The sequence below is a fragment of the Ovis aries genome, chromosome 22 (genome assembly GCF_016772045.2).
Source record: "Ovis aries strain OAR_USU_Benz2616 breed Rambouillet chromosome 22, ARS-UI_Ramb_v3.0, whole genome shotgun sequence".
In the NCBI taxonomy this organism is placed as follows: Eukaryota; Metazoa; Chordata; class Mammalia; order Artiodactyla; family Bovidae; genus Ovis; species Ovis aries.
Window position 1 is genome coordinate 39,712,964 of NC_056075.1, and position 22,131 is coordinate 39,735,094.

At 42.4% G+C, this 22,131-nt stretch overlaps 1 protein-coding gene across 1 annotated transcript; it reads right to left on the reverse strand.

The window, feature by feature from the left end:
- Positions 1 to 8,498: 8,498 nt before the first annotated feature.
- Positions 8,499 to 9,063, reverse strand: LOC114110247 (bolA-like protein 3). Its single transcript, XM_027960150.3, has one exon. It carries the CDS (start codon positions 9,030 to 9,032, stop codon positions 8,700 to 8,702), a length of 333 nt encoding a protein of 110 aa, XP_027815951.1. The 5' UTR covers positions 9,033 to 9,063; the 3' UTR covers positions 8,499 to 8,699.
- Between the last annotated feature and the right edge of the window lie 13,068 nt (positions 9,064 to 22,131).

Genomic DNA, 22,131 nt, shown 5'->3' on the forward strand with positions numbered 1-22,131 from the left:
TCAGTTCTTCGAATCAGGTGGCCAAAGTATTGGACTCTCAGCTTCAGCATCAGTCCTTCTAATGACTATATAGGACTGATTTCCTTTAGGATGGACTGGTTGGATCTCCTTGCAGTCCAAGGGACTCTCAAGAGTCTTCTCCAACATCACAGTTAGATAATTTGGGTCTAGCGTACATAATTCGCCTTGGCTTGTTAGAAATGTTTGCTTTTTAAAATCTTCAAATATACAAAATAAAGAAGCCGACCTAAGTTAAAGGGAAGAAAAACAATAAGCAAAAGATGACAAAAAGCTTAAAACTGTTTTTATGTTGTCTGTCTGGTTTCTTTGGACTTTGTTATTTGTCCTCTTCTCCTCTTGCCCTCAATATTTCCCAGCATCAGGCTCTTTTCCAGTGAGTTAGCCTTTGCATCAGTTGGCCGAAGTATTGGAGTTTCAGCTTCCAGTGAATGCTCAAGGTTGATTTCCTTTAGGATTGACTGGTGTTATGGCTGAACTGACTGCTTTCCTAGTGGTAGGAGTGCTCTCTTTGCAGTCTATGCCTCACCTTTTGGATTTCTAGATAGTCTCCTTTGTTCTCTAATCCTCCCCTATGCATTTTGTACCTCAGGAGATTTCTCTGCTTTCCAGAATGCTCTCGGGAGGTTTCTCTCAGCTCTTTCCAGCTAAGAGCCCTATGTGTCTTCCTCAAAGGAATTGCTTCCTCTCAGCTAGCCTGCTCTTCTTCCCACCTTTTCAGACTTGGCCCTGTTGCAGGAGGAGGCTCTCTGTGCCTTGGGAGAAATATCTCTCATTTCTGGTTGGTCCCCAGTGGCAGTTTGCAGCCCTGAGCACTCTGTGAGGACCTGTGGAAAAGAATGGGCTGGGAGAAGCAAGCCTGCTCTGGGGTCAGGACTCCTGGAGTCCCCATCTGTCCTTGCAGTTCACACGCGCCCATTAGAAGTTCATTTGAGGTTTGGTTGGGTCCTCTTCACTCCCACCCTTGTAGGGTTTATCCTCTTCCTGTTGCTCAGCCAGTGAGGAGAGCAGCCGTGGGTATCTTTTCTCCTCCAAATGGCTGGTCATTAACTGGAGTTAAAATTTAGTTTGGTATGCATTCATAGCTTGGCCATCTCATTTGGTTGTAGCTATTCTGAAGGAGATCAGCCCTGGGATTTCTTTGGAAGGAATGATGCTAAAGCTGAAACTCCAGTACTTTGGCCATCTCATGAGAAGAGTTGACTCATTGGAAAAGACTCTGATGCTGGGAGGGATTGGGGGCAGGAGGAGAAGGGGATGACAGAGGATGAGATGGCTGGATGGCATCACTGACTCAATGGACATGAATCTGAGTGAACTCCGGTAGTTGGTGATGGACAGGGAGGCCTGGCATGCTGTGGGGTCACAAAGAGTCTGACACGACTGAGCAACTGAACTGAACTGAACTGAACTGAATGGTCTCTTACAACTTTTTGCACGTTATCTTTAAATATATAAAACATTTTCTGTCTTGACTCTTAGAGTGCTCTGTCATCCATGTTGAATATGTCCTCCTCTCTGCCTATTAAAATACTAATGGATTTTTTAGAGCCAGATCAAGTCCATCTCCTCTGTGAAGGCTTTCCCGATTCCCTAGGGCACAGTGTTACTCTTACCTCTGAATTATTTAAGTACTTAATGTCTCTACAATGCCCTTGGCTTTGGAAACAATGCAGCCTACACACGTCCCATCCAGCAAATGCCCATTTTGAAAAGTTGGGCGTGTTCACATTAGCAGAACTGATTGACTCGTATATTCATTGGCTCAGCTCCAAAATGTAGAGGTGCTCACAATGACTTATAAGAAGTGAAGATGAGCAGCAGGAGTCCAGGGGGCCTGAAAAGGTTACAAACTTTTCCTTTGAAAAATGAACTAAAAGGTTGAATCTGGAAAACAAAAGCTACCTATTTTATCATCAGTTGTGCACAGGACCATAGTAAAAAAGCAAAGGGAAATTATTAATCAATCTGGAATCTGGAGATCATAGGAATAATAAAGCAAACAGCCTGCTTCTATAGGAAACAAATGTGGCCAGGTCTGTACCATTTCCTTTGGAAATAATGTACAGTCACAGACACAGGCGAAGAGATGGTATAATCTGAGTTTATAATGTTATTTCCCTTTAATTCTTTGTGAACCTAACCAAGAGGTTATGGAAGAGATCGAGAATGAAAACTCTTCATACCCTTAAAAAGAGACAGATGTTTTATAGGTTGGTAACTAGTAAGAGCCTTTGACTGTGTGGATCACAACAAACTGTGGAAAATTCTTAAGAGTTGGGAATACCAGACCACCTGACCTGCCTCCTGAGAAATCTGTATGCAGGTCAAGAAGCAACAGTTAGAACTGGACATGGAACAACAGACTGGTTCCAAATCAGGAAAGGAGTACATCAAGGTTGTATATTGTCACCCTGTTTATTTAACTTATATGCAGAGTACATCATGCGAAATGCTGGGCTGGATGAAGCACAAGCTGGAATCAAGATTGCTGGGAGAAATATCAATAACCTCAGATACGCAGATGACACCACCCTTATGGCAGAAAGTGAAGAAAAACTAAAAAGCCTCTTGATGAAAGAGGAGAGTGAAAAAGTTGGCTTAAAGCTCAACATTCAGAAAACTAAGATCATGGCATTTGGTCCCATCACTTCATGGCAAATAGATGGGGAAACAGTGGAAACAGTGGCTGACTTTATTTTTTGGGCTCCAAAGTCACTGGAGATGGTGACTGAAGCTATGAAATTAAAAGATGCTTGCTCCTTGGAAGAAAAGTTATGACCAACCTAGAGAGGATATTGAAAAGCAGAGACATTACTTTGCCAAGAAAAGTCCACAAAGAATTAAAGGGAAATAACCCTTTAATTAGATTTAGTCAAAGCCATGGTTTTTCGAGTAGTCATGTGTGGATGTGGGAGTTAGACTATAAAGAAAGCTGAGCGCAGAAGAATTGATGCTTTTGAACTGTGGTGTTGGAGAAGACTCTTGAGGGTCCCTTGGATGGTCAGGAGATCCACCCAGTCCATTTTAAAGGAAATAATTCCTGAATATTCACTGGGAGGACTGATGCTGAAGCTGAAACTCCAATACTTTGGCCACCTGATGCGAAGAACTGACTCATTTGAAAAGACTCTGATGCCGGCAACGATTGAAGGCGGGAGGAAAAGGGGACGACAGAGCATGAGATGGTTGGATGGCATCACTGACGCATGGACATGAGTTTGAGTAAGCTCCAGGAGTTGATGATGGACAGGGAAGCCTGGTGTGCTGCAGTCCATGGGGCTGCAAAGAGTTGAACACAACTGAGTGACTGAACTGAACTGAACTGCACCAGTAAATGGGACTCCCCTGGTGGCTCAGATGGTAAAAAACATCTGTCTGCAATGCAGGAGACCAGAGTTTGATCCCTGGAATGGGAAGATCCCCTGGAGAAGGGAATGGCCACCCACTCCAGTGTTCTTGCCTGGAGAATTCCATTTTCAGAGGAACCTGAAAGGCTACAGTCCATGGGTTCTCAAGGAGTAGGACACCACTGAGTGACTAACACTTTCACTTTCAACCAGTAAACACCTGAACTGACTTCAGGTCAGTCAATGACAGCCTGCTTCAGTGAGCAGAACTCTGAAAGCCAGCCAGTCAGGGATAATATTATGTAATGAAAATTAGTCAACTGGCAGTAGACCTGCTCCAGTGAGCATACTCTTCAGTCAGTTCAGTCGCTCAGTCGTGTCTGACTCTTTGTGACCACATGGACTACAGCATGCCAGGCTTCCCTTTCCATCACCAACTCCTGGAGCTTGCTCAAATTCATGTGCATTGAGTTGGTGATGCCATCCAACCATCTCATTCTCTGTCGTCCCCTTGTCTCCCTGCCTTCAATCTTTTCCAGCGTCAGGGTCTTTTCTAATGAGTTGGTTCTTCACATCAGGTGGCCCAAGTATTGGAGCCTCAGTTTCAGCATCAGTCCTTCCAATGAATATTCAGGACTGATCTTTAAGATGGACTGGTTGGATCTCCTTGCAGTCCAAGGGACTCTCAAGAGTCTTCTCCAACACCACAGTTCAAAAGCATCAATTCTTCAGTACTCAGCTTTCTTCACAGTCCAACTCTCACATCCATACATGACCACTGGTAAAACCATAGTTTTGACTAGATGGACCTTTTGTAGGCAACGTAATATCTCCATTTTTAGTATGCTGTCTCGGTTTGTCATAGCTTTTCTTCCAAGGAGCAAGCGTCTTTTAATTTCATGGCTGCAGTCACCATCTGCAGTCATTTTGGACCCCAAGAAAATAAAGTCTGTTACTGTTTCCATTGTTTTTGCAGCTAGCACAGAAACATTTCTAAGGCTGACATCTTCCCACTCCCTCCTGCCTTTCCCCCTAAATCTTGTAGATAGCAGTTGGCTTTGCTCAATGAAGTTTTGTGGGACCTCCCCCTTATTTAAGCAGGTGCTAAATTCAGCATTTTGGATTCATATTTTAAGTGATGAGTCTCATCCTTTCACATGTTCCACCAAAATAATTTATAAGGCTTTCACTTGTAGCATTGCATGGGTTCCTTGGGCCTAGGACATGTCTATTGGGCAACTTGGTAAAAATATTATTTGTCGTTTGTCTTTGCTGCCAGGTAAGTCTGTCTCTACAATGAGCTGGCTTCCAACAGATTTTAGTGTTCTTGTTGCTTATTTTATTATCCCAGGGTTTGTAACCAAACCATCTCTGGCTCATTTCAGTGACTTTGGCTGCTGAGTTTATTTTCATATTCTGTGCTTTGTATTTTAGAATTTATTTAACAAAATTATTTTAAGGAAATTAGAACTTTTGGTTTGTAGGCACACAAATTTTTTTTTTTAAGTATATGTATATAATCATTAGAGGTTTTGGTTTGCAGTTGTACTGCTTGGTAAATATTTTTGCCATTAACCTACTGGAGAATTCCACAGATCACTTTGCTTTTGCAATTGTTTGACTATTTGTACAGTAATGTCTATGGTGTTTTTGTTACTTCCTGGATTGCCCTGTGCCTGTTGAATACATGAAGAAGTACTCCACAGAGAATAGGTGTAGGTGCAGGCTCCAGAAATTTCCTGTTCAATCCAAACCCACCTAGAAGACAATTGGTTGGACATCTGTTTCATCTGTGGCCAATTCATGCAGACTTGATGGGTTATAGTAATACTTAGCCTTGTATCCCCTTCAGAATCCTCATAAAGACACTGTCAAGTCAACCGGAGGTTGTGTTGTTTCACTCATGGGTGGAGTCAGTAATTATCTGGGATTCTACTGCGTGATCTCTTTCTAGCTAGTCTGCGTCAGTGTTTCACTCTCCTCAAGAGCTCTTTCCTACAAGAAGTTGCTCTGTGGTCCTCACTTTTGCACTCACCTTGGTAGGTGGCAAATGTATTTTGATTTAGAATAACAGTGCCCATTTGGGAAAACTTTGGACATGTCAAAATTAACACACTAAAGAAGAATTCTCGAAAAATTAGGAAATAATAACATTCAAAGGTTCAGTGCCAGCTTCTTTAAAACTGTTAAGCCAAGGAACCCACAGAACAAAATGCTGACTCTAAGGTATTTTCTCTCAAAAAACACTCTAGTTCACTATCATTCAGGCCACATGGAACCCACTCTTCTTGCCTCTCCCATCTCTGTGTTGTCTTCATCACCCGCTTTACAGCTCTTCTCTTCCTTCTGTTCCTTCCTCTGACCTCCTAAATGAATTGTCCTTTCTTCAGGATTTTCTTAATAAAAGGATATGCCTTTATTATCACACTATAAATATCTACAGTGAAAGATTGCAGCATGGAAGCTGAATTTAAGCCAGTGGTCTAGAATTGAGTAAAGGACACTAGTTAAAAAAAATTTAAACCTCAGTGAGATGGACAGAAATTTACTGCAGAGCTTGAGATTTTATTAGATATTTATTGTTCTGGACTATCAAATCTGTACCAACTAGCTCATTTGATTGCTAGCCCCTTCAGATGGGGGAAGATGGTTAAAAGCACAGAATGAGAAAGACAGAGAGAGTTTAAACAGCCCAGTGGTCCATAATTTAATAATCGCCTTGAGAGGGCAAGAAAGATAGTGTATTCCATTAAGCTATTTTGGAAGTCTTTCCCAAAGAGAAGATTGGACAAAGATTCAAAATTGCCAACAAAATGAAGATGAATCAATAGGAGACTTAGAAAATAGACCCTCGGAAACTTTTAAGCAGTATTCTGGCTAGTCCTAGCTGCTTGAGAGAAGGGAGCCTTGTCCTATCTTTTTGTAAGTAGATTTAGACCTGAAATAGAGGTTTTAGTCATAAATAAGTAAATTGGAATGGAAAATTGCCAATTTAAAATATATAGAGAGTAAATAAGCTGGAAATGAAAATAGATTTCTAGATCTCAAGGCAAAACAACTGACCTTTGAAATAAGGACAAAAATAGGACTGAAAGTCTATGAATAAAGATCTCTGTAAATATTTGCAAGCAGAGGGCCATTAGAAGAAACAGTGTTCCATATTACCAAATAAATAAAAACTCAAACATGGTATCATGCGAGAGAAACATTAGCACCCCCCAATTTCCTCTCCTTCCTCTGAACTTCCAGGAGAAATTGTCTATAGATATGAAAAAAGCCATCAGCTTTCTTGTTAATATAGTTACCGCTAACTCTCTCTGTCCTCCACTGCCTTAGAATTCAGTTCCCCAGAAGGAAATGGTAAAGTTGTCTGAAAGGTAAAAGGACATGCACATTGACTGGCAGTAAGTACAGAAGAAGGAAAATAGTTCTATTGGTTTGTAAAATTATGTAAGTTTCATTATGTAAGCCAGGGAAGTCTGGCGTGTTGCAGTCTATGGGGTTGCAAATGGACACGGCTGAGCCATTGAACAACAAGTTTCGTGTGTCTAACATTCTATTTTGACTTCAGAACACAGTACAGTGTGCTCGTCACCAAAAGTTTAGTCCCCAGAAACTTGACCCCCTTTACCCATTTTGTGCTCCCCCAACCCCTTTCACCTCCGGTAAACATCACTCTGTTTTCTGCGTCTGCTCTCTGTTTTTATTTGATTACTTATTTGTTTATTTACCCATTTGTGTTCCACATATGAGTGAAATCATCCTGTATTTGTTTTCCTCTGTCTGACTTAGTTCACTTAGCATAACACCCTCACGGCCCATCCATGTTGATAATAGCTATTCTAATGGGCATACCATGATATCTTATTGTGGTTTTGCTTTACATTTTCCTGATAATTAGTGATGTTGAGCATCTTTTCATGTGCCTGCTGGTATCTGTATGTCTTCTTCAGAAAAAAAAAAAAGTCTACTTAGCTCTTCTGCGCATTAAAAATCTGTTGCTGTTGAGTTGTATCAGTTCTTTATATATTTTGGCTGTTAACGGAGTACTTCTATGTGTACGTGTGTGTCTGCTCAGTCACCCAGTCGTGTCCGACTCTTTGCGGCCTCATGGACTGTAGTCTGCCGGTCTCCTCTGTCCATGGAATTTTCCAGGCAAGAGTACTGGAATGGATTGCCATTTCCTTCTCCAGGGGATCTTCCCAATGCAGGGATCGAACCTGCGTCTTTTGTGTCTCCTGCACTGGCAGGCAGATTCTTTGCCACTAGTGCCATGTTATGTCATACCGGAATGCAGGCTACATTGTAAGAGGCAAACTTGAAGGCATGCGGTAAATTGTAGAAGGCTAGAGAAGGTATAAATTGTATTTGCCTTGGTTTACTGAAGCCACTGAAACGCTAGGAATTTCTCGTTATTCTGAGGCCTGTCCCATGTTCACAGTAATTTTGGGATCATCATCAGAAGAACGCTTATTTCTCCTTGATGATACAAACACTACAACTTTAATAAAAGCTCTACTTCGTATATGAAAACAACAGATATAATGTACTGAGAAAGGCTTTATTTTGAGAAGCCTCTTAAAATTCTCCTATATATGCTTATTGTGGGTGATTTAGACAAAAGAATGTACACAGTCTGTATGATTTAAGAACTAACTGAAGAACGAACTATGGCCTCAGAATTCCTAAGGGCAAAAGACTTTATGATATAGGTGGAACACTGAACAAAGTCCAGCGCCCAGATTGATGAAATGGGAGGAGCACCCTTCAGCTGTTCTATCAAAGTAGGATGGTTGTCCCAGGAGGAATCCTGTGCCTGGTTGCTGGAGTTGTGAGCTGAGCTTCTGCATTCAGGAAACACCATTTTTAATTGAAAGAAATAACAGATGGGGAAAACCAGCTTTTTAGACTTGGGCATTTGGTACATATTTGCTCAAAAATGAACCATGGGAGTTTGTTTCTTTTTTTTTTTTTTTTTGGAATAAAAGGACATGTTTCTGAAATAAAGGAACTAAAAGCATAACTCATGACCCTTCAAAAATTTCATACAGTCTTTCTTGGTCTGCTTCTATTAATTACATTATCCCCACGTTAAGAATGTTGCCTAGGCACACAGCAGGATTCAGTACATATTTTGTAATGAAAAAATTTTTTACTTATCCGTTGCCTTTAATTTAATATCTAAATAGATACCATATTCTTCTATAATTACAATATGGAAATGTCTATGAACAAAATAGATCATTTTTTTTGTCATATGCTGAGGAAAGAACGGTGGTAGTAAGATTCATCCAAAGTTTTAGCAGCAGCATCAACGCAGCCAGAGTATGGTCAGTGTTTGGGGACAGAGGTAAATATCCGCAATCCATGCATACCTTTGATTTCTTCTTTTAGTGCCTGATTCACCATCTGGTGCTGCTGGACAGTTCTCTTCTCTTTAAATTCTTCTGACTCAATTTTAATTTCATACATTGCCCCACAGCCTCCTGAAATGTCAGTGACTTTGATAGCTGTAGCTCGAGGAAACTTTTCTCTGAGAATCTGGGTCACTTTGAGCTCCCCCTCGGTCTGTGAGGCAAACATGCGCTGGGCCCAGTGGAGAAGAGGAAGCCGGCGGGTTCCGCGAAGCAGAGGCACTGCCGCGGCCGGGCTCCACGCCGCCATGCCCGGCCGACGCGGCCCGCCGTCCGAGGTCGCCGCGCCGCCGGGAGTTTGTTTCTTAAAGGAAAACATCTGACCGGATTTTCTATCAGTGATAAAATTTCAGTTTTCAAGCAAAAGGTGAAAGTTGGGAAAACTTGTATCTCTCATGATCTTACCAGTTTCCCCATACTTTAACACTTTTCTGATGGGATCAGGGAAGATGTTAAATGTAATTTTGATATTTTATGATTAAATATGGTAACATTTGTAATATCCATATTACTCTGGGAACTAATATTTTCCAAATCACCAAAGCATGAAATGGCAAAATCATGTATAGACAAAATATCCATTCAACTGTAGTACAGATCAATTAATTTTAATATAGCAGAATGTGAAAAGGTCATTGATATGATATCAGATTACACTTTGCAGTTAACTTTTAAGAAACTATCAGCTGTCAAGTTTGACGTGGTATCAAGAAAGAAATCCACGGGGACATGAAAGGACTATTATAATATTTCTCCTCTTTCTAATTATTTGTGTGAGATTAGATTTTTTTTTAATGAAAGCAACATATTGCTACAGGTTGAATTCAGACACAGGTAGTAGAACCTGGTGTTTTCTTTTAAGTCAGTAATTAAAGAAGTTTGCAAAAGTGAAAAACAATGCCACTCTTCTCCCTAATTATGTTGCTTTGTAAAATATAGTTACTTTCATTTAAGCATATATTATTTCTGCTAACATGTAATGGATTTTTTACTGTTATTTTAAATCAAGTAAATATTTACAAAATATCTCTGTTTTGATCTATAATGCACTAAATATCAGTGAATATAAGCCGCATAAGCAAAAGGTCTTTGGAGTCCTCAGTACTTTTGAGTTGAAAAGGTTTGAGGACCAAAAAGTTAGACAAATTCAAGGAAAAGTTTTTGGGTAATTTATTATGTTCAGTTCAGTTCAGTCACTCATGTCTGACCCTTTGCGACCCCATGAACCGCAGCACATCAGGCCTCCCTGTCCATCACCAACTCCCGGAGTCCACCCAAACCCATGTCCATTTAGTTGGTGATGCCATCCAACCATCTCATCCTCTGTCGTCCCCTTCTCCTCCTGCCCTCAATCTTTCCCAGGATCAGGGTCTTCTCAAATGAGTCAGCTCTTCGCATCAGGTGGCCAAAGTTTTGGAGTTTCAGCTTCAACATCAGTCCTTCCAATGAACACCCAGGACTGATCTCCTTCAGGATGGACTGGTTGGATCTCCTTGCAGTCCAAAGGACTCTCAAGAGTCTTCTCCAACACCACAGTTCAAAAGCATCAATTCTTCGGCACTCAGCTTTCTTTAGTCCAACTCTCACATCCATACATGACCACTGGAAAAACCATAGCCTTGACTAGATGGACCTTTGTTGGCAAAGTAATGTCTCTGCTTTTTAATATGCTGTCTAGGTTGGTCATAACTTTCCTTCCAAGGAGTAAATGTCTTTTAATCTCATGGCTGCAGTCACCATTTGCAGTGATTTTGGAGCCCAGAAAAATAAAGTCTGACACTGTTTCCACTGTTTCCCCATCTATTTGCTATGAAGTGATGGGACTGGATGCCATGATCTTAGTTTTCTGAATGTTGAGCTTTAAGCCAACTTTTTCCACTCTTCTCTTTCACTTTCGTCAGGAGGCTTTTTAGTTCTTCTTCACTTTCTGCCATAAGGGTGGTGTCATCTGCAAATCTGAGGTTATTGATATTTCTCCCAGCAATCTTGATTCCAGCTTGTGCTTCATCCAGCCTGGCATTTCTCATGTTGTACTCTGCATAGAAGTTAAATAAGCAGGGTGACAATATACAGCCTTGACATATTCCTTTCCCAATTTGGAACCAGTCTGTTTTTCCATGTCCAGTTCTAACAGTTGCTTCCTCACCTGCATGCAGGTTTCTCAAGAGGCAGGTCAGGTGGTCTGGTATTCCAGCATTAGATTAAAAAATGCAAGTATATAAATGTCATTCTGGTAAGATGAGTTCCTATTAAACATTTGGCTTGAAGGTTCCTACTAAAGAAAATTAAAGATGGCAGAATTTGAGGACTGGATGGAACCTCAAGAGTCATCTATTCCAATGGTTATCTGCCTGGATGCAAATTAGAATAACTCATGGAATTAAAAGTAAAGCAAAACTTAGGCTTAGGTTTCACTTCAGACCTATTAAAATACATTTCTGGAGGGCAGGCATAGTTATTGAAGCATTTATTTATTTATTTATATGTGAGAATAGACTCATGGATATTTATTTATCCTTTGACTATAACCCAGTACTTTTTGTGCTCAAATTGTTCCATCTCTAGCCATTGGAAGCTCTTTTAGTTGATTTCTGGGTCCCTTCGGTATAATCTCATCACTGTGGTTTTCTTTCTTTCATTTTTTAAAGCACTTTCTTACTTTCTGGCACAATAAGATACTTCAGGATCATCTTATATATTTCTTGCTCCAAGCTTGAGAGTCAGTCATTTATCCAGGGAGCCCTGATTCTTCTTCTTCTTTTTTTTTTTTTTTGAGAATGATATTAGAAACCAAGACTCTTAGGTGTGTTCACTGCTACTTAGGTGTCATTGCTTCCAGGCCCGCTCAGCTGGCAGAACAAGGATATAGTTTTGTGTATACCAACCCAGGTATCTACAAGTATTTCTGTCTGTATCTATATTAAGCTAAATATGCATTCATACTGATGTCTCTAATTCTAAACCATTGCTGCATGAATCATTCCAGCCACTTCCCTGTGTATTTATTTTATTCGGTTCTGTTTTACTGTACTGTGTGGCTTGTAGGATCTTAGTTCCCTGACCATGGATTGAACCTGGGGCATGGCAGTGAAGGTACCAAGTCCTAACTGCTGGACTGCCAGGCAATTCCCAACCCTGTGTATTTTAATTTTACAGTCTTCACAGGTCTTCAAAACAGGCTGAGACAGTTTTGCTGTCCCCATTTTCTTTTTATATTTCTAACTTTATGGATTCATTTACTAACTCTGCTGTATAACTCGTATCACTATCTTTGGCCAAGAATAATAGTATTTTTATTTGAGCAAATAAGACATTGATTAATGCTCATGGTCAACTGAATATAATCTCAGGGTTATCTTTAGAAAGTGATTTGAGCTTTATAAAAGAAGAAACAATGAGTAGATTCTTTGTCTTAAAAGAAACCATAATTTTTGTCCCCAGATGTGCTTTATGAATATATCATTATATGAGTAGGAAATAGAAAAATACCAAGGACAGTCATCTATGTTTGAGATGTGATACCAGTTTAGCGCATCAATTACAATCCTTTTGGCATCTGAGGATCATGAACTTCTACGTATAATAGAACTGGAGGAAAAATTATGAGAAAAACTTTTGAGATATAAAAAGCTGTTGATTTGCTTCAATACTTTGGATGGATATAATTTTGGAAACAGGATGGAAGGTAACATAAAATGCCTGGATCTTTTGTGAAATATAGTCGCTTTTAACCTTTGGAAGCATATAGTTTTGAACTTATATTACTAAAACTAGAAAGTGTGGTCCATGTCTCAAGCAGGACTATTTAGTGGTTTCCACGTCTTATAATCCTCTTTCCCTGACTGAGAACCTAAAGTGTGTGTTATTGCTTATCTCTGAAATTGATTCCAGTGGCCACCTACAGCATCTTAGGTAACACTTTTCAGACTTTGAAAAAAGATACAGATGCATTATTCTAAGCAAAGAATGTATAAAAGTATAAACTGTTCCCAGTGGGAACTTAACCTCTGTCTCCTTCAATGATCACAAGTACTGGGACAGCAGAGACATCTGGGCCTTAATCTGTTCTCAGGTATTTCTAATAGCTGTTTCCTTCCAGCGGACTCTGAGCATTGCTGGTGGTTCATTATTATGAGATGCCTCCTACTGAGGATTTGAATCATGTTGCCTCTAAAGAAGGGAATAAATATGGGACCTACTCAGGAAGGCTTTGCTTTCTGTGTCTTGGGATACAGCATTAAGTTACTTAGGCCAGGGTCCAGGACTCTTTTCCTCCCCTGTTTGATCCTTCCTGGCATATTCAGGTCCAGCAATTTAGTTCCTGTCCTCGTCTCTGATTTTGAGTTCAGTTGCTCAATCATGTCTGACTCTTTGCGACCACATGGACTGCAGCCCACCAGTTCCCTGTCCAACACCAACTCCCAGGGCTTACTCAAAGTCACGTCCATCACATCAGTGATGCCATCCAACCATGTCATCCTCTTTTGTCCCCTTCTCCTCCTGCCTTCCCAGCATCAGGGTCTTTTCTAGTGAGTCAGGTCTTCACATCAGGTGGCCAAAGTATTCTAGTTTCAGCTTCAGCGTCAGTCCTTCCAATGAATATTCAGGACTGAATTCCTTTAGGATAGACTGGTTGGATCTCCTTGCAGTCCAAGGGACTCTCAAGAGTCTTCTCCAACACCACAGTTCAAAAGCATCAATTCTTCATCGCTCAGCTTTCTTTAAAGTCCAACTCTAACATCCATACATGACTGTTGGAAAAAGCATAACTTTGACTAGGCGGACCTTTGTTGGCAAAGTAATGTCTCTGCTTTTTAATATGCTGTCTAGGTTGGTCATAACTTTTCTTCCAAGGAGTAAGTGTCTTTTAATTTCATGGCTGTAGTCACCATCTGCGGTGATTTTGGACCCTCCAAAATAAAGTGTCTCACTGTTTCCCCATCTATCTGCCATGAAGTGATGGGACCAGATGCCATGATCTTAGTTTTCTGAATGTTGAATTTTAAGCCAACTTTTTCACTTGCCTCTTTCACTTTCATCAAGAGACTCTTTAGTTCTTCGCTTTCTGCCATAAGGGTGGCGTCATCTGCATATTTGAGGTTATTGATATTTTACCTGGCAATCTTGATTCCAGCTTGTGTTTCATCCAGCCTGGCGTTTCTCATGATGTATTCTACATATAAGTTAAATAAGCAGGGTGACAATATATAGCCTTGACGTACCCCTTTCCCTATTTGGAACCAGTCTGTTGTTCCATGTCCGGTTCTAATTGTTGCTTCTTGATCTACATACAGAGTTCTCAGGAGGCAGGTCCGGTGGTCTGGTATTCCTGTCTTGTTAAGAATTTTCCACAGTTTGTTGTGATCCACACACTCAAAGGCTTTGGCATAGTCAATAAAGCAGAAGTAGAGCTTTTTCTGTAACTCTCTTGCTTTTTCGATGATCTAACGGATATTAGCAATTTGGTCTCTGGTTCCTCTGCCTTTTCTAAATCCAGCTTGAACATCTGGGAGTTCATGGTTCATGTACTGTTGAAGCCTGGCTTGGAGTATTTTGAGCATTACTTTGCTAGTGTGTGAGATGAGTGTGCAGTAGTTTGAACATTCTTTGGCATTGCCTTTCTTTGGGATTGGAATGAAAACTGACCTTTTCCAGTCCTATGGCCACTGCTTAGTTTTCCAAATTTGCTGGCATATTGAGTGTAGCACTTTCACAGCATCATCTTTTAGGATTTGAAATAGCTGAACTGGAATTCCGTCACCTCCACTAGCTTTGTTCTGCTCACTAGTTCTATATAATAATGCTGTGTGCAGAAGAAGAAGCCCAAGCTGGCATTAAGATTGCCGGGAGAAATATCAATAACCTCAGATATGCAGATGACACCACCCTTATGGCAGAAAGTGAAGAAGAACTAAAGAGCCTCTTGATGAAAGTGAAAGAGAGGCTTAAAACTCAACATTCAGAAAACTAAGATCATGGCATCTGGTCCCATCACTTCATAGCAAATAGATGGGGAAACAGTGGAAACAGTGTCAGACTTTATTTTTTTGGGCTCCAAAATTACTGCAACTGGTAACTGCAGCCATGAAATTAAAAGACGCTTACTCCTTGAAAGGACAGTATGACCAATCTAGACAGCATATTAAAAAGGAGAGACATTACTTTGACAACAATGGTCTGTCTAATCAAGGCTATAGTTTTCCAGTGGTCATGTATGGATGTGAGAGTTGGACTATAAAGAAAGCTGAGCGCTGGAGAATTGATGCTTTTGAACTGTGGTGTTGGAGAAGACTCTCAAGAGTCCTTTGGACTGCAAGGAGATCCAACCAGTCCATCTAAAGGAGATCAGTCCTGGGTTTTCTTTGGAAGGACTAATGCTGAAGCGGAAGCTCCATTACTTTGGCCACCTGATACGAAAAGCTGACTCATTTAAAAAGACCCTGATGCTGGGAAAGATTGAAGGCAGGAGGAGAAGGGGACGACAGAGGATGAGATGGTTGGATGACATCACCAGCTCAATAGACATGGGTTTGGGGACTCCGGGAGTTGGTGATGGACAGGGAGGCCTGGTGTGCTGCGGTTCATGGGGTCGCAAACAGTTGGACATGACTGAGTGATAGAACTGAAGTGAACTGGTATGCATTGCCTAATTTCACTAACTTGTTATGTATGTAATTTTGAGTTTCATGTACTGAGTTAAAAGGAGAATGGATAAAGAAAATGAGTACAGCGGGGAGTGGGGCAGGCATATAAACAGACATACAAACTACCACAATTCAGAAAGTACAGAACTCTAATAGTAGAGATAAAAACCAATTCAGGCCTTTGTTTTGATTTTAATTATCATCCACTTCCTCAATTTGAGGCTGAGAATGGCTACTTTCCTAAGGCCAGATGTCTTACAAATGTGAGAATTGGGACTTGAATGCAGGGCCTTTGACTATAGTACTCCATTTTCTCTACAATTAGAGTCCTACTTTTCTCAATCTTCTCTCTCACATGCAACAACTCTTAACTCCAGTTCTTGGGTGTGCCTGGATTTTTGCTTCCAGATTGTTGCTAACTGTAGGGTTCTGCTTATTGCCAGCGTCTTTGCCTCTAGGCTCCCTTGGACTAGCCAGACATACCTTCTTGCTACTGTCAATGGTTCTTAATTCCCCTAACACTGCAGAGCCAATTGGAAGGCTTCCCATGGGAGCTGGTGATCCCAGCAGCTGTTTCCATAGGACCTCCCGTTTCTTATTCTAGAGCTCAGATGCAGGTCACATGAAGGTTTCTGTTCAGCACCAGGCCCAGGGAACAGCTCCAAGAAGTGTCCCATTGGGAATCTTTAGCATCAACTTGGTGTTGAACAAAAACTTGGCCAAAGACAGATCCTCAAGGGTTTCCCAAATTGCTGTGGGAAATACTACTCAGAGTTTCCTGCAACAGTTCTTCCAGGGTCTGTTCTATGGTTTAATGATCAATTTTGTATTTTTGGTTGTAAGTGGTGAACTCAAGTTGCTTGAGGACACAAGATAGATATTAGTTCTCAAAACTTGCATGTCTAGGAGTACATCTGACTTCAGGCCTGGTTGGGTCCAGAGGCTTAAATAATGCTGCCACGAACCATTCTCCCACCTCTTAGACTGGATCCTCCATGTGAGGGGTGAAATGGCCACCCGCTGCCTCTAGACTCATATCCTGTTAGCTTGCGTGTGTGCACGCTCAGTTGCTTCAGTCGTGTCTGACTCTTTGCAACCCTACAGACTGTAGCCCGCCAGGCTCCTCTGTCCATGGGATTCTCCAGGCAAGAATACTGGAGTGGGTTGCCATGCCCTGCTCCAGGGGATCTTTCTGACCCAGGGATTGAACATAGGCCTCCTGTACTGCAGGCTGATTCTTTACTGCTGAGCCACCAGAGAAGGGAAGCCTGTTTTGTTAGCATGGTGACTCCCCCTCCCAAACAGCACTAGCAGCAAAATCCCAGAGAAGACTGATTGTCTGGCATGAGTCTTTGACAACTTCCTGATGAGGGTGGTTGGGAGGGGCTATATCGGGGTTGGTTCTTCACAGGAAAGGGAATTTAGTACCAGAAGGAGGAGGCAGTCATACTGGAGCAACAGAAGTAACAGGAATTCCCTGTAGTTGGCATCCAGGGGAGCTCTCATAACCCACAAATTCTCTGAGGGCTGTTGTGGGTTAGAACCATCATTCCCCTTGGTAGCACTTGAACTCGACTTTCCAGAAGGCTCAACAAAAGCCCCAGATTATAGTTCACCTACTTCCTCACTGTTCCTCTTCCTGAAGAAATAGGTACCGGAGCTCAGATGTATACTGAGTCCAGGAGCAGCCGGGCTATGCCTGAAAACCCCCCAGGATTGATACCCAGATGAAATTCAGCACTGAATCCAGGTTACATTTGTAACCTTATCTTTACCATGCTCATACTGAAGCCTAGTCAATAACAGCTTCACAGAACATGAAATAAATGAATATTAAAAAAATAACTTGACTGTGATAAAATGGACACTTCCCTTCTTTTGCAAAGAGATACGATCCTGTCATTTACTCGATCCATCCAGGAAGAACTCCCTTCTGTGCCATTGTGCAAGACACTAGCTTCACTTGGCTTTTAAAATTCATGCACTTTTTCCAGCATTCATTTTGCAGCAGAACAAGTACCTCTCTTGTGATTGCAAACTTGGTCAGCAATTTCTTCTTCCGTTGTTTGTTATTAACTGGATGCTTTATTTAAAGGCGAAGCTGCTGAACCTGTTCCTCTGTGATTTAGTTCAGCATCGACAGGTAATACTGGAGGTCTCAACAGGGGTCTGATGGTTCCTACCTGCTCAGGACCCACACAGGGAAAACCCAGGGGCTGTCAGGAGCTGTTTTCCAAATCAGTTAACCCCAGTGCCTAGTGGAGCGAACTGAGTTATGAAGTCATATGCCTAGTGCCTGAGGCGGCCTGACTTCTATGAAAAAAAAAAATGCAGCCCCATTTTGTGATGGGAAAAAGTCTCTGTGGCCTTCCCTCTGCCTGGATCAGATTGTATAAACTGGCCTCCAGCTTCCAAATTAAGGGGTTGGAAGATTTCTCGAGAGTTCTAAGAAGTGAGGGAAATAGAAAGTAAGGAAGCCAGTAGTGTAATTCAGAATGGCCTGTTCCCATGAAGAAAGTTCTGTTTTGGTCTTAGAGATGGGCTTCTTGACTATCAGATCACATTTAAGATGTCTTCAGCGGGGAGAAGCGCTCTTGGTGATCTGACATCTTGCTTCTGTATTAGTCCTTAAGCGCCAGTGCTGGAGACAACGAAGACCATCACCGCTTGCCGGAGTCCCTCTGGGCTGGGCAGGCTGCTAGGCATACAAAGTAAATTATTTTTCAACCTTGTTTTGTGTAGCAGTGCCAGGGTGTCTATGCCCTTCACCTTTATGTGGCTCAGCTCAAAATGTCTACAGAAAGAGGAAAAGAACAGGCTACCTCAAAGAACTGCCAATGATCCCAGCTGGAAGAAAGGGAGGCAACTTTAATGATCTAGTATATGTGCCTGGTTGGAGGAGGCAATGGCAGCCCACTACTGGCACCCCAGTACTCTTGCCTGGAAAATCCCATGGATGGAGGAGCCTGGTAGGCAGCTGTCCATGGGGTCGCGAAGAGCTGGACACGACTGAGCGACTTCACTTTCACTTTTCACTTTCACGCATTGGAGAAGGAAATGGCAACCCACTCCAGTGTTCTTGCCTGGAGAATCCCAGGGACGGGGGAGCCTGGTGGGGATCACAGCTGGTGTGTGTATGGGATCACACAGAGTCAGACATGACTGAAGCGACTTAGCAGCAGCAGCAGCATATGTGCCTGGTACCATGCTCAGGGTTTGCATACATTATCCACTCCATGTGGCAGCTCTAAGAGCTGATGTTTTTATCCCCTTTTAAGAAGATGAACCCAGAGCTCAGCCAGGTGGAGTAACTTGCCCAAGGTCAAAGAGCTTTCAGGTTTGGTGTTCAAACCCAAGCCTATCTGAGTGCATAGCCTGCCTTCCTTCCGCTGCTGCATGTCCTGCAAGAGGTTCACGGGTCAAGTGCTGCTGTACCCATGAACCAGTTATAGCACTGCGGTTGTGACAGCTCTCGTTCAGGTGTGGAGACATGCATTCTTTTATGATATTAAATCAAGAGCAAATGGCTATTTTGGGGGGTCACTGTCATTCCTTCTGTCCTTTGGGAAAAGTGTTTTTGGTAGCCAAGGAGCAGTGCTAATGTGGGGGCATCTTTCGACTTCTCTCTGCAGTGGTTTATCTCCTATGCTGACCCCACTGCATGCGCGCATGCTCAGTTGCTTCAGTTGTGTCCAACTCTGCGATCCCATGGACTGTAGCCTGTCAGCCTCCTCTATCCATGGGATTTCCCAGGCAAGAATACTGGAGCGGATTGCATCTCCTTCTCCAGGGGACCTTCCAAACCCTGGGATCAAACCCATGTCTGTGCCTTGGCAGGCAGATTCTTTACCACTGAGCCATGTAGGAAGCCCCATTCTGACCCCATTAAAGGAAACTAGAAGAGGCTGAAGGGGACTCTGGAGCTTTGGAACTGAGGGGGTTAGAATCCAGGGTATTTGGGTCAGAGCCTGGCTCAAGAAGGGGGCTAAAACAGCATCCAGAGTGCTGGCTGCTTCTTCCAAACTCTCTTCCCTACTCTGGACCCAGGCTTCTTGGAGTAGCTGCATCATCATGTCCTTCTCGAACCAGGTTTTCACCTCATGCAGAGCCACCTCGGGTGTTCAATCAGAACTCAGGTCTGTAGACTTTCTCTTAAAATTTTTTTTTTAATTAAAATTTTTTACTGGAGTACAATTACTTTACAATGTTGTATTAGTTTCTGCTGTATAGCAAAGTGAATCAGCTATACCTATGCATACACCCCCTCTTGTTTGGCTTTCGCTCCCCTTGGGTCCCCGCAGAGCACTGGGTGGAGCTCCCTGCGCTGTGCAGCCGGTTCTCATTAGTTGTCTGTTTTATGCGTAATTCTCGGTCGTGCATATGTGTCGATCCCAATCTCCCAGCTCATCCCGCCCCTCCCACTTTCACCCTTGGTATCCATGTTCGTTCTCCACCTCTGTGTTTCTATTTTTGCTTTGCAAATAAGATCACGTGGGCCGACTCTTCCTTCCTGAAGAGGCAGCCACTCTGCTGTCTTCTCCCAGCCCTTTCCCAAGACCTTTCCACCCTTTCTGCTCAGGGTTGAGGTGATCTCCTCTCTCCACCCTGTTTTTAGGTGTGTCCCTCTTCCTTGTTTTCAGGTTCAAGGCCTCTCTACAGTTTTTCATGAAATCCCAAGTGAAGGGGATAGTGAGATCCTCTGCTTAGAATCTTCTCCTGGCTGCCCATCCAACTTAGAATGGAGTCTGCACCCCTTACTACAACCTGCACATCCGTCTAACCTGACTCCCATACCTGCTCACACTTCATCTTATTCTCCTTATATCTGGCCACCCTGGTCTTCTTACAACCCTCTTTTGTTCCTACCTCAGAGCTTTGAACTTGCTCTTTCTTCCTCTCGCTTCTGCTTTTCAGATGTTCACTTCTTCTCATATTTCACCTCTTAACCCCAAGACAGCTATTTCAGGGAAGCCTGCTCTTAATCCAAAAGAGCCCCCCCCCCCAACCCCCCTAATCACTGGCTTCCATCCTCATTGCCCTATTTTATTTATTTATAATACTTAAAAATCTTTGTGTCTTACTCATGTATTTGTCTTATCCCCATGAACAGCACTATATTGCTAAGGCCAAGTACAATGTCTGGCATACAGCAAACCTTCAGTAAATATTTGTTGAATCAACAGTTTGAACAATGGTACCTGGAAGATAGTATGTCCTCAACACATCTTGGTTGAATGGCTACATCCTTTCTCAAAGTACAGCCCTAGATTCCCAGAGGGCCAGAGATTCCTCAACAAGTGGAATATATATATAGATCAAAATAATTTTGAGAGCCACCATTTAGGATCCCTTTCTCCTAGAGTCAGAGAAGGTCTGTGATGCAAGCCTCTCCAATGCAGATGGTGATTGCAGCCATGAAATTAAAAGACGCTTACTCCTTGGAAGAAAAGTTATGACTAACCTAGATAGCATATTCAAAAGCAGAGACATTACTTTGCCAACTAAGGTCTGTCTAGTCAAGGCTGTGGTTTTTCCTGTGGTCATGTATGGATGTGAGAGTTGGACTGTGAAGAAGACAGAGCACCAAAGAATTGATGCTTTCAAACTGTGGTGTTGGAGAAGACTCTTGAGAGTCCCCTGGACTGCAAGGAGATCCAACCAGTCCATTCTGAAGGAGATCAGCCCTGGGATTTCTTTTGGAAGGAATGATGCTAAAGCTGAAACTTACTTTGGCCACCTCATGCGAAGAGTTGACTCATTGGAAAAGACTCTGATGCTGGGAGGGATTGGGGGCAGAAGGAGAAGGGGACGACCAAGGATGAGATGGCTGGATGGCATCACTGACTCGATGGACGTGAGTCTGAGTGAACTCCAGGAGTTGGTGATGGAGAGGGAGGCCTGGCATGCTGTGATTCGTGGGGTCGCAAAGAGTTGGACACGACTGAGTGACTGAACTGAACTGAGAGAAAGTTTGATGAGCCTGAACACTAGCAGTGAGAGAGAATTTTCCAGTCCCCAGGTTGTTGTTGTTTAGTTGCTAAGTCGTGCCCAACTCTTTGTGACCCCATGGACTGCAGCCTGCCAGGTTCCTCTGTCCATGGGATGTTCCAGGCAAGAAAACTGGAATGGGTTGCCATTTCCTTCTCCAGGGGAACTTTCTGAGCCAGGGATTAAACCCATGCCTCCTGCATTGGCAGGCAGATTCTTTACTGCTGAGCCACCAGGGAAGCCCAAAGGAAGCTCCCTTAATCTTTGGGCAACTTCGTTAGAAAGCTGAAATCATACTCTGACCCACTTGTTCTATTCTGATTTAGAGGATTATGTCGGTGATCACTGGGCCCATGAATGGATAAATCCATGTTCTCTCATCCTGCACACTTTAGTCATCACATTATTTCATCTGAATTTTACTCTATACCTCCTTTCACTTAATTTTGTCTAACATGAGGTAAGTAGAGATGAGCTAGTTGACATTAAAGGCGTACAAGTCATCTGTTAAATGCAGGACACTTAGATTCATAAATCTTTCTAACTGCTTGAATATAACAGAATCTCCTTTGAAAAACATTTGTTTCCCTTTGAAGTCTTTTTCCTCAAGTCAGCATGTTTTGAAGTCACTGTCATGCTATTATGTTAGTTAGCTGTTTCTGATCTGTTGTCCACATGGGAATTATTTAGAACATATGTTCTTATTACTAATCTAAA